The sequence below is a fragment of the Thrips palmi genome, unplaced genomic scaffold (assembly GCF_012932325.1).
Source record: "Thrips palmi isolate BJ-2018 unplaced genomic scaffold, TpBJ-2018v1 HiC_scaffold_1, whole genome shotgun sequence".
NCBI lineage: Eukaryota > Metazoa > Arthropoda > Insecta > Thysanoptera > Thripidae > Thrips > Thrips palmi.
In genome coordinates this window covers 12227562-12240456 of record NW_023144620.1, presented here as the reverse complement: position 1 = coordinate 12240456, position 12895 = coordinate 12227562, and the positions used below count along the sequence as shown (strand labels likewise).

Sequence of the window (12895 nt, the reverse complement as noted above, 5' to 3'; positions counted from 1 at the left end):
CAAGGAAATCCAGAGGAAATTCCAGGTGGAATTTTAAGCTGGGCAGACCTCGTCGCAGACCTCGTCGCAGACCTCGTCGCAGACCTCGTCGCAGACCTCGTCGCAGACCTCGTCGCAGACCTCGTCGCAGACCTCGTCGCAGACCTCGTCGCAGACCTCGTCGCAGACCTCGTCGCAGACCTCGTCGCAGACCTCGTCGCAGACCTCGTCGCAGACCTCGTCGCAGACCTCGTCGCAGACCTCGTCGCAGACCTCGTCGCAGACCTCGTCGCAGACGCCGGTCTGCCCGAAGAGGAGAGTGGGAGCAAAAGTTTTGGCAGTGCGTGAGTCAACTCTGAAGCAGCTGCGCTATGCTGCTGCGCTGCGCCGGATCCGATATTGCCGCATATTTCATACTAAAAAGATAAGCCGGCGTGGCCCTTGGCGTGGCCCGCTTCGGTGCGCGATCACCGTAATGGGAAGAGTCTCCCTCTGATTTATTCGAATCGAGTTGAGGTGGAATGGAGCGCCGCAGCTTCGCGACGCCGCCAGGCCGTCGAGTGCTTCAAAACATCGCTCGGTGTGGGCGGGGTGCGGGGCGCGGCGGCGGCCGCCAGGTCCTCCAGCCACGGATCCTCCCCCCCACCCCCCTCCTCCGAGGGAAATAAGCCTTCCTAGGGACGTTGATAAGGGATTCAACGCACAGCGGGGCCCCCGCCGCCCCCCTCGCGCGCCTCCCCCCCCCCCCCCGCCTCGCACCGCTAGAGGAGCACAATCGCATAATTTCAGCGGTGAATAATATCCTGTCTGGCGGAGGTCAGATATCACGACACGCACACGCGCGCGCACACACACACACACACACACACACACACACACACACATCGACTCACATCGACTCACAGTGCCACGTGCGCGTGCTCACACACACAAGCATTTACATCAACACTTGCACAGTCATGCAAACTAAAATATTTTAACGCCGGCGACGCAAAACTCCCACTGTGGCGTGAAACGAAGAGGACGCTTGGCTCACCACTTTGTCCCGATGCTGGGACGGGGGCGCGGCATCCAATTCCTGCAACCAGAACGAAGCGCGGCTGTAGCACACGGCGCAACTACTCATCCCGGTCATCCCTCACCGCCGCGCCACTGCGCCCCGAAATACATCAAGTTTGCACAGGCAGATGGTGCGCAAACTGTCTGCTCCACAGGTTGGCATCATCGTCCTTGTCTGTCTCGCATGATGAACGCCTGCCTGCCTCTCCCCCTCCCCCTCGGCGGGGCGGGCTGGGCCGGCCGGCCGGGCTGAGGTGGCGCCAGCTTGGGATGCAGCGCGCCTGCGGACGGCGGCGTAGGCAACCCACCCGACACCCGTGCTCGGCGGAGCTCGGCACCCCCTTCGACGCGTTTCGAGCTCCAGAGTCGCTAAACAGGGCTCGAACCCAGCGTATGACCCCACCAACGGGCCCCTCACAGGTGTAAATGGGATCAGGATCTTCTGATCATTTACCCATTTTTCTGATAAAATTTGGGATTTTCTGATCATTGGTGCACTATCAGAAAAATTGGCATCAGAATTACAAGAATTTCTGATAACTGTGAAATGATCAGAGAAAAAGTCTGATCGCTAGTAAGTGATCAGGGAAAATTTCTGATCCGAAAAGTGATCAGACAGTGATCAGAATAGAGTCATCAGAAAACATAGACATTCTGATAACATGCAAAACTATCAGAAAATCGTGATGTCTCAAAAATCTAGATGCCTGTAAAACAGAAAGTTTTCGGAATTTTGGTTTCAAATTTGGTGAGCGGTATGTTCGCGACATTTGGCTAGGGCATTTTCAAGGTCATGAAATTTAGACCATATCTTCTGGCATTTTGAGAGCTGATGGCGAGCTAGCGTGAAACGGATTGCAGAATTGGATCGGACTCAGTTTCGACCCCCTAGAGCCGTTTGCCTCATCTCCGTATCTTTCATGGTCGTGAAAATATCCTGAGTCAGATATCGTTACATTTCTGATAATACAATTTCTGATTCTACTCCAGTGGTGATCAGACCCGAGGTGATCAGAGCCACGCTGATCAGAAACGTGATCAGGAATCAGGATAAAAAACATCAGAAAAGGTGTTCGAAAAAGCGTCAGGTTTTTTTCTGATCCTCTATTTTCTGATCCAGAAAGTGATCAGCGCTAGGTGATCAGAAAATCCTGATCCCATTTACACCTGTGCTCGTTCGGAGAGCAATCCATTGGTGTGGTCACTTGTTCGGTTAGAGTCACATTTAGTGACTCTGGAGATCAAAACACTTTTGGGATTGTGACCGCCTCCACCGGTCTTCTTGCCGACTGTGCTGCGTACGCGCGTGGCCCTGCCGGGTTTCCAGTAGCTTTGTAGTTGAACGCGACGGCTTAGAGCGGGTCAACAAACCAGCTGGCTCACACACAAACACTCGCGCACACATACACATGCCGGCGCCCGCGCGCGCCGCTGGTGACTAAACAAGTGGGGGAACAGATAAGATAACTAAGTTTTCCACCAGGCGCGCGCGCGGTGCGCGTTTCGCTCGCGTGGCGGGTACCCTCTGTCGGGGCGCGGCCCGGCCGCCCAGGTGCAAAGGAATAAGTTGTCCGGGGGCGGGGGAGGGGGTGGGGACTGCCGGCGGGGGGTGGGGGCGCGGCCAGCTGGTTCGTCTGTTTGCGGCACCCCGATAGCGCCAGGCATAAAGCACCTCGGCGATAAGATTAGCCGCCAATATGGACGCACTCCAGCGCGGCCGGGCCGGCCCTTCGCCGGGCCACTGCGAGACGGGGCGGCGGCGCTGTCGTTCCCACGCCGCGTCCCCGTGTTCGCGGGGCGCCACAGTGCTCCACAGTGCGCCTACTCCACAGTGCGCCACGCAGGCATAGTGGTGTAGAGCAATAACGGGGACACAATCGGCCTCACCATTCTCACTCTCTCCGGCCGACAATCCATCACTCCGGTGGACAAGATAAATCTTGGACGCACGGCACCGGGATTGCGGCGCCGAAGCCCCATTTCCCCACGACGGTGCTGTGCCGTCCCACCGGGGCGGGGCGTTCGCACTGCTACGCCCTGGCACACTGCTGGCATGCCAACGCGTCGTTCCACGAGCCGCCGCCACTTTTTTGCGGAGTACTTGACTCGCAGATTCGCCCCTCCACTGCGCCGCCCCGCGCACTGTCCGCCGAACACGCAATTTCCTCAAACTTTGGCTCCTAATGAGGTGAGGTCGCTCGCTGTTGTGGCTGGAAGCAAGCTGGAGGCCGGAATCGGATCAAACCTAACTAGACTGGCTGTTTAACGGAGTTAGGGTTGTGTTCGATCAGTCTCCTCCAATTGTTTCCTCTTTCCCCCGGTCGGCCGGCCACGCCCCGCGCCACCCCGCGCCGCCCCGCCACGCCCCGCGCCGCCCCGCGCCAGGCCCACTGCCCCCAGGGGGGCCCCTGCGTGCAGCGCAGCGCCCTCTCGGCGGCCCGTAAACCAAGTTACCAGGGGCGGCGGCCAGGGGCGTGCTCAGGGGTGGCGGCGCCGTCACGGGCCGTCCTTATGTTGGGCGGCGTGCCGAGAAAAGATGGACCTGTTCATTCGTGCCGATTTACCGCGCGAAAATAAAATTGTGCGTGCTTTTGCCCGCAACAGTGGTGAAACTACATACCTGGTTTTCCCAGGAACCCCCTGGAAAAAATCGCCTATGTCTTTACCGTAGGCTTCCTGGGGAAACCAGGTACCGTGACTACCGTGCTCTATTTTAAACTGCAATCGATTTACGCTTGAAATCATGCTTATCATGCTCATCTGCCGAGATCCCCCCATCTAAATGCATGGGGCAAGTTCTTGGCTTCATTTCAAGCGTATGCTTGTCTCAAGCATATAGAGTTACGCTTTAGTTTCACCAGTGAACGGTGTGCTGGACGTTACCAGCGCCGAACGCGTTCGGGGGGGTCGGCGTAAGTGCGCGGCGCGCCGACTCGCCCGGTTCGTTTCCGGCCGAGTTCGCAGCCGCTGATATAATCCGGGCCGGAGGGGAGAAATCCCAGCCAAAGCCCAGCAGCACAGCAGCAGCCGCCTCCCCCAGGCCCCTTGGGCCGTGCATGAGGGAGAGGGGGAGGGCGCGGACGGATGGCCAGTCTCTTCAGATATTCGATCTCTCTGCCGGCGGGCCTCGCCCCTGCCTCGGCCCTTGCCTCGGCCCTGCCTCGGCCCTTGCCTCGGCCCTGCCACGGCCACGGCCTCGGCCCGGCGGTTCGACATGGGATCGCCGGGCCGCGTCACTTTGCGCCGCGTCCTGTGTACACCTCGTCATCGGCAAGCTGTCGGGGCGGCGCGGGCGGAGCGGCCGGTGTCCGAGCCCTCCCTTATTGAGGGGTGGGCGACGGAGACGGACTGCCCTTCTGATTGGCTGGCCGGGCTGCCTGGGCCCCACCGCTACATAATGAACCTGTTTGGCCTCGGCCACGGCGCCCCCAGGGGCCCCTCCCGCAAAGCACGCGCCGCCTGTCAATCGACACGTGCAAAAAGAAGCGAAAGTTCCGAGTGAAAAGGGAGCGTCGATTCTGGTGTTTTCGGTGTAGCGATAAAAGGGGGCGCGGGGAATCCAGTCCCAGTGTCAAAGCGCCCGCAGCCAGGGAGGTCGGTAACAGCGCGCCCTGCAGCTTCTCGGCATCTCTGGCGAGGGGAGGCGGAAGGGGCCCGGAGGTCGAAGGCAGGCCGGGGAAAGGGAGGTATTCGCCAAGATGGAGGACGATTTGTGGGCAATCGGCGTCCGCCGCGTCGGCCGTCCGGGGAGATGAAGTGATCTGATGCACTGCTATCGTTGACAGCCTGATCCTCCGGCCATCCCGCTGATTCCACAGCCTCGTTCCGGACTCCATTTTAATACAGTATCGATTCAATTTTGCTGCGCGCGTATCCATCAGGGTCATAACCCTCATCCACGCTAACCTCGGATAAGCAGTTTATTGACGCTCTTCAACGTGGAATGGCACCGCTCACACACACATGCACATTTTTTTTCCGTTCTCTTTTATGGGTCACATTTTGGCAGTATGGGTAAGCTATTTTGGGGGTAGGAATGTGAAGGGTTCCAGCGGTGCCGGCCGTGCCGTCGTCGTGAGGCCTCGGGGGTGCCCCGCGGGGCCTGGCGGCCCACAGTGGGCCAGAAGACCGGTGGAGGCGGCCAAAACTCGAGACGCGTTTTGAGCTCCAGAGTCGCTAAATGGGACTCGAACCGAACGTGTGACCCCACCAATGGGTTCCTCGTTTCGAGAGGAATCCATTGGTAGGGCCATACGTTCAGTTCGAGTCCCGTGAAGGGACTCTGGAGCTCAAAACGCGTCTAGAGTTTTGGCCGCCTCCACCGGTCTTCTGGCCCACTGCGGGACGCCCTGCGGCCGCTGATCCGGCCAGAAGAGAGGGATTCGAGCTTCGAGCGGGAAGCGGCCGAAGCCGAAGCGGCGTGGACCTCTAAGTCCGGAGCTGCTGAGCTCAGCGAGGAAGCGTTACTGCCGGTCGTTGAACGCGCGGCCGAAATTGCGTGGCGCAGAACGAAAATTCACGTTCGCAGTCCACTTCCACTTCCGCGCAAGAGCAAGAAGAGGGGGGACTCGGCCGTGGGCACGGTCGCAAAAAAAATATAGGAAAGATTGAATTATGAGGAACCTGTTACGCTGCACGCAAGTCTATCCTGAACGGTTTCGCCTTCGCCCCGTCCGCACTGCTACTACTTGACTGGTGGTCCATAGAAGTGCTGGACCGTGTGGGGTGCGGCCTGCGGGAGGTCTTTGAGAAGAGTCCCTGACGGCCCCCTGGAGGGAAGTAAGGAGCCGAACGGCAGAGCGGCCCGACGGTGTGCCCCACGGCTCCGTGGCCCCATGGCTCGGCCCCATGGCTCGGCCGTGCGCGGCGCGACAGCTTGGATGAATACTGCACGGACCCAAGCACCACATCGTTTTTTTCCGCCCGCTTTCCTCCTAACCGGATTTGAAAACGACCCAGACTTTCTTTACTTCCGACGGTGTCCTCGCTCCTTTGTTTCACTTACGGAACTACGCGCGCGTGTAACGCTCGCCCGTTTCCATGTAGACGGAAAAAGTTTGGGATTCACGTCGTGCGCTTAAGGTCGATATATACGCTAGGTGGCTCAGCCAAAACTTGTTGCTCGGCGAGAGTTACGATTTCTGCTCCCCGAACTCGCTGTGGACCCCGAGGCAGTGTGCTTTTAACTCCTTTTACCCAACCTCCCCTACGCACACATGCGCGCGCACACACACGTGCCCCGCCGCTGTGTGCTCGCGGGGGATTTGGAATGAGGTGACTGGATGCCGCGGGGTAACAAAGGACTCCCGGGAAAGTTTGACAACGCAATTATGCGATAAATTGGAGATTAGTCTCACCTTTCACACGGCCACGTCATCCGGGCGCAAAGCAGGGCGCAGGCAGGGCGCAAGCCCCGCGGCGAAACAGGGACGCCAATTTGGTACTCGGCAGAAATTGACTCACCAATTACACGCCCGCTGTCGTCAAGCCCGGCACTGCCCCATTGTAACTTTACTGCCTGCAACCACTCTCGGTGCGTCCGTGTGTCCGTGTGAGTGCAGGTGAGCAGGTGTGTGTGTGTGGGGGGGGGGGGGGGGGTAATCCCAGGCGGTCATTGCTGACACATTGCAGCCGGCTTTAGTGGAGTGGTCTCGGGCGACGACCGCGGTCTCTCAAACTGCAACTCCAACACCGCTCGAACTTGTCCCCCACACCGCTACACCCACAGCTACCGTTCCACTGCGCCCTTGATTACCTGATCACCATCCTCGAATCCGCTCGGGTAGGTTTTTACTTTACTTTTGCCGACGGTGGGACACGAGGCGGGCACCACCGCTACCACTTGTTGCAGTATTTGCATTGCCTTAATGGAAGCCTCGCTTACTTTACAGCCAAACTATGCGAAACTCATTGCCGCCGACGGCCCTGACGCCGCCCCCGCCGCCCCCGCCGCCCCCGCCGCCCCCGCCGCCCCCGCATCGCACGACCGCAAGGCAATAGCGCCGGGGGCGGCGGAGGTGCGAGGGAGGCGCCGCGAGCTGCTGGCCGAGCAGAGGGTGGCCGCGTTGATGGGTACTGGCCTGAACGGGGGCGTTAGTGACTTGAAGTGTTATTGTGGGTTTCGGCGCCCCCACGGGACCCTCCGCCGCGCCCCAGGGACTCTGCGCGGCCCTGCCCGCGCGCCGCCTCCCCGCCAGCCCTCCCCGCCAGCCCTCCCGAGGGCCCCGGGGCCCTATCGAGCGAGGCGGCAGGGCGTGCCCCCGGGGCCCCCGGGGCCCGGGCGGGCGCCCCGCGGTGGCCGCGCCGGTCCCGCCGTGGCCCCGCCGGAGGATAGGATAGGGGTTCGGCGGCAACATAAGCGACATTGGCCCGCGCGCAACTTTCGCCCGCAAACTTGGTTCGGCCAGGTTGGGGGGCTTTGCATTTCTAAGAATCCGGCGGCGGGCTGCGAGCACACAAAGGAGCGCCAGACTTCCCAGTCGCCCCGCAGTCGCGGGCAGCCATTTTGGTCCCCTGTCGTCTCGGATTGGATTCGAGATGGCGGCTCGCGACAGTGCAGCTCGCGTACTACTCGGCCCGCTGCGACAGCCGCGAATCGCGCCCACAATGCATGCAGATTGCCTCGGTGGCTGTCGCAGTGTCGCAGACAGCATTGGCACCGCCTAGTGGTGGGTCGCTGGGCGTGAAGGATGGCGTGCCGCGCACACACGCACGCCAAAGGGACTGGCAGACACACAGGGTTGCAGGGACTTGTTGCTGGCGCGGGTGAAACCCTGCGCTCAACAGGCAAACCCTTTCTGACCGCGCCGGACAGGGGCAGGATCCGGGACAGGGTCCAGACAGAGAAACTACCGGACCAGAAGGACCTCTCGGCGCCGCGTGCCCGACGCGCCCCGCGCCAGAGAGAGAGAGAGAGAGAGAGAGAGAGAGAGAGAGAGAGAGAGAGAGAGAGGGAGAGAGAGAGAAAGAGAGAGGGAGAGAGAGAGAGAGAGAGAGAGAGAGAGAGAGAGAGAGAGAGAGAGAGAGAGAGAGAGAGAGAGAGAGAGAGAGAGAGAGAGAGAGAGAGACTGCCCGTTGTACTGCAGCACAAGGGCGGCAGATTTGGCTTTCATACCTTGGCCTGCCAACCGTCCTCCAGCGACCCTTCCAGCACGTCCAGCCGTCCGGGCAGCCAGCCCGTCTGACGTCACCTCCGTAATCGAATAACGTCTGCATTCCTGGGCGCGGCCCTCCTGGCCAAGGCCGTGCCCGGCGCCGTCTCTCCTGTTTGCCTCCGCCCATCCCCCGGCCACCCCCGGCCATCCCCCGCCTTCGCCTCGCGGGAAACAAGCGACCCCTCTCCCCTTTGGGCCCCGGGGCGGCGCGGGGCGGCGCGGGGCGGCGCGGGGCGGCGCGGGGCGGCGCGGGGCGGCGCGGGGCGGCGCGGGGCGGCGCGGGGCGGCGCGGGGCGGCGCGGGGCGGCGCGGGGCGACGCCGGCCGCTCAAAGCGCCACCGAAAGCGACTGGCGCCTCTGGCCGCCTTTGGCCCTCCACGGTGAAAATTGATTGAGAAGCCCGGCGGGCGGGACAGAAATCCGTTAGCGGGACAAACTAGGGGCGCGACTTTGCAGCTCGCCGCGGTGGCGGGGCTTCTGAAGGCCACGCCGCCCGCCGAACACAAACAGCGCAAAACAGAGCGACGAGGGTTTTCAGCACCAGCTTGCCCGGATGGACGTACGCCCAGAAATTAATTTTGGGCTACCACCCGGCCTCGCACGCTCTCCCTCCAGTGACTCAAAACTGAACACACAAGTCGTGGCCCCAACGACAGGCTCCAGTTCAGTGACAAAATGAGCAACGAAACGATGTCCGCAACGACACGATTTTACGACCCGCGACGTCAGGTTTCCCTTCGCCGATAAGAAGTTGGCAATGACGTCACCAATACAAAAGCGACTCCTTTTTTTTTGAAGGGAGGAAATTGTTTGTCAAGACGCACCGCCACCACTCCTTGCTTGAGCAAAGAATAAAAAAGTTTTTGGGGTGGTCTTTTCGGCCGTCGTCGTGGCACGGACCTCCCCCGCCGTCACAGCCTTGAACCCCACCGCCTCCCCGGCGCCGCGGAGGGGCGCGGGGCCCTCGGTGTTGACTCGCAGGGCGGGGTGGGGCGTGGCGGGGCGGGGCGGGGCGTGGCGGGGCGTGGCGGGGCGGGGTGGGGCGTGGCGGGCGTGGCGGGGCGGGGCGTGGCGGGGCGGGGCGGGGCGGGGCGGGGCGGGGCGGGGCGGGGCGGGGCGGGGCGTGGCGGGGCGTGGCGGGGCGCACGGGACAGTCATTACCTGTCATCTCCCTGATGACCTTTCAGCCCGGCTAGCAGAGCGCCTCGTCGCGGAGAGTAGCATTACAACGGCTTGCTTGATGTGCTCGCCGCGGCTCTGGAAGTAACTGTCGGACCAAACGACGAGTCGCCCGAGTCAGGATTCGTTTGTGAGTAGAGGAGACACGAGAGCAAGGTGGAGTGGCCCGTCCGCCCGCCCGCCCGACGCGCGCTGCGGTCGGAGTGGAAGCGGCGGAAAAAGCAGCGGGGTGGCGCACGGGGGAGGGAAGGGTCTTGAAAGCACAGCCCCTGACATTTCCCGCTAGTGCGCCGGCGTGGGGCGATCCGGCGTCGGGACAAGGGCCTACACTGCTATCAATAATGCATCGCGCATTTTACGGTGCCGTGTTCCGAAAGGCGTCGCACAGTGGGCCAGAAGACCGGTGGAGGCGGACAAAACTCTAGACAAGTTTTGAGCTCCAGAGTCGCTAAATGGGACTCGAACCGAACGTGTGACCCCACCAATCGATTGCTCTCCGAACGAGGAATCCATTGGTGGGGTCACACGTTCGGTTCGAGGTCTGTTTAGCGACTCTGGAGCTAAAAACGCATCTAGAGTTTTGTCCGCCTCCACCGGTCTTCTGGCCCACTGTGCGTCGGCGCCTCCCTGCTGTACTCCGTCGCGGCGAAAAAGGCGATGCCTGGCAACGGCGGAGGGGCAAGGTCAAATTAACGATCATACACGGAAGGTGGGAGGCGCTAGGAGTGACGGGGCGGGCGGAGAGCGGAGACTGAAGGGGTGAGGGTGAATGCAGTGGGAGGGAGAGAGGGCTGGATGGAAGACTCTGTCCCGCACACCCCATCATCCCTTCAAGTTGGTGAAAGCCGAAAGAAGTACCCACCGCAGCGATATTTCGTGCCGCCGCACAGTGGGCCAGAGGACCGGTGGAGGGGGTGAAAATCCCGGACGCGTTTTGAGCTCCAGAGTCGCGAAACAAGACTCGAACCGAACGTGTGACCCCACCAATGGGTTCCTCGTTTCGAGAGGAATCCATTGGTGGGGTCATACGTTCAGTTCGAGTCCCGTTAAGGGACTCTGGAGCTCAAAACGCGTCTGGAGTTTCGGCCATCTCCACCGGTCTTCTGGCCCACTGTGCGCCTTGCCGCGCCACGCCGTCCTCCAGGCGGTGTGTCGCGCCGAAAGCCGCGGCGCATCCTCGCGGTTTATCTTTCTTTCAAGCCACGTCGCCAATCAGCGCTCGCGTTCCAGCTCCGAGGAATACGCGCCGCGTCAACGTCAACAAGTCCGGCGTACAATCGTGCTCAAACTACGCAAGAAATACACTCCGAACTAACTTGAGACAACGCGGACGTCACTTCTGCGCGGAGACGTCGCGCCAAACTTGGCCGCCTTTTCATAGCGCGCGCACGCTGCGGCTGCGCGCGGAGCGCCCGCAAAGCCCGCAAACGTTAACTCAGTTTCCCCGAGTCGCGGCGAGTCTGCCGCCGCCTGACAGGTCAGCGCGGCACGCGGCGGCACGCAGGTCAGGCGGCTCACAGTGGGCCAGAAGACCGGGGGAGGCGGACAAAACTCCAGACGCGTTTTGAGCTCCAGAGTCGCTGAACAGGGCTCGAACCGAACGTGTGACCCCACCAATGGATTCCTCGTTCGGAGAGCAATCCATTGGTGGAGTCACACGTTCGGTTCGAGTGCCATTTAGTGACTCTGGAGCTCAAAACGCGTCTAGAGTTTTGTCTACCTCCACCGGTCTTCTGGTCCACTGTGCGGCTGCCATGCCGGTGCTGCGTTATGGGACGCGCATTTTATTTGTCCAACAGCCACGCACGGCCCGCGGACCCGGAAAGCCGCACACCCAAATAAAAAGGAAGAATTTAATAAAAATATGGTTTTTACGCCAAAAGTGCGCTAGGAATGCTCGATCAGTATTCCTCGATCATACCGCACGTGTGGCGTCGGCGCCCCTCGCAAACGCAAACACACACACACACACACACACACACACACACACACACACACACACACACACACACACACACACACGCGCGCACACACTGGTATCAGCGCAGCCGCACGAGCGCCTTGTACCAACACACGCGGACCACTTATCGGCCGAGTCAAAGTCGGCTGGTTCTGGAACTGGAAGGCGCAGGGCGGGCCGGCCGGCCTGGTCTGTCGGCGTTAGGTTGGCTGCGCGGGCGGCGGTGCGAGCGCGCGAATTCGTTGTGCACACAGCGGCGGCGCGGCGCGGGGTGGTCCGCCCTCTCGGCGAGGCTCTCGGCCGGCCTGGCGCCGCCCTCTCCACTGTTTGCGTCGCCTCGCTTCGCTTCCGCTCGAAATTAGGCCGCTTTGACTCGCGGCGTCGCGGCGCCTCGACGCGGGCCTCTAACTTTCCCATGCTCGCCGCGCTCGCCGCGCCCGCACCCGAAACAAAAGAGGACGGCGACGACGTGCGGCCGCGGCCGTCAAGGTAGTTTTCGTGGCGGAATCGTTTTCACGCCTGCTCGCGAACGACTCTAGGACGGGCCGGCGAAGAGCGGAGGCGGCGGCAGCGCGGCAGCGTCTCCAAAGGGCTTCGCTGCTTCGCGCGGCCGCGCTGCCGCGCCGCTGTCGCCCGGGGCTGCCAGGCCGCCTTGAAGTCGCCGCCCAGCCGCCCAGTCCCCGCCTCGCGGGGCCGTCGGGCCGTCGGGCTGCCGGGCCCTTTGACCGGCAAATAAGCGTGGGAGCCGCACTCCGGCAGCGCGGGCCGCGGTGCAGCCCGGCAGCGGTACGCCGCGGGGACGGCACCGCCGAGGGGACCGCCGAGGAAAGGGCCGCCGCGCCGCCGCCCACAAAGCGGCCAACCGCATTATGCGCAAGGATTCACTGCTTGCCTCGAATTAGGAAGGCCGCGGAAAAAGAGCGGGGACTTTCCAGTGTGACTCGGTGTCGCTGCGCTCCGCGACGGCCCCGCGCACAGTGGGCCAGAAGACCGGTGGAGGCGGACAAAACTCCAGACGCGTTTTGAGCTCCAGAGTCGCTAAATAAGCCTCGAACCGAACGTTTGACCCCACCAATGGATTCCTCGTTCGGAGAGCAATCGATTGGTGGGGTCACACCGTTCGGTTCGAGTCCTGCTCGGCGACTCTGGGGCTCAAAACGCGTCGGGACTTTTGTCCGCCTCCACCGGTCTTCTGGCCCACTGTGCCGCGCCGTGCCATTAGTCGCGGCTCGCCCGAACGCCGCCTCGTCTCTCTCGCGCCCTCGCCGCACGCCCCGCGAGTGCGACAGAGACGGAGACACCGAGCGGTCTGCGGGCGACCTGCAGGGCGGCGGGAAGGGCAGAGCCGGCAGAGGAGGACGATGACCGTCATTAAGCACGCCACGACGCGCTGCACCGACCGGCCACCTCGGCGTCGTCACCTTGCTGACGTCGTCGTCGTGGACCCCGGGAACACCCCGGAGCAAGCGAAGCCCCTTGCACCCATTTGTAACTGGTTTTATTACTTAAACGAAGAAAGCAAAAAATACGGGATAAAAACACTCTTCGTTGTGGAGGAGAAGGG

At 61.9% G+C, this 12895-nt stretch overlaps 1 protein-coding gene across 2 annotated transcripts in view; it reads right to left on the bottom strand.

The window, feature by feature from the left end:
* Nucleotides 1-12895, bottom strand: part of LOC117642163 — a 51364-nt gene that overhangs the window by 15903 nt on the left and 22566 nt on the right. The window contains exon 3 of one of the 2 annotated variants that reach the window (XM_034380066.1): nucleotides 1016-1057. The exons of the other annotated variant lie outside the window; for it this stretch is intronic. Within the exon in view, the coding sequence (XP_034235957.1) occupies nucleotides 1016-1057 (42 nt within the window). The remainder of the gene's footprint in view (nucleotides 1-1015; nucleotides 1058-12895) is intronic. 2 annotated transcript variants of the gene reach the window in all.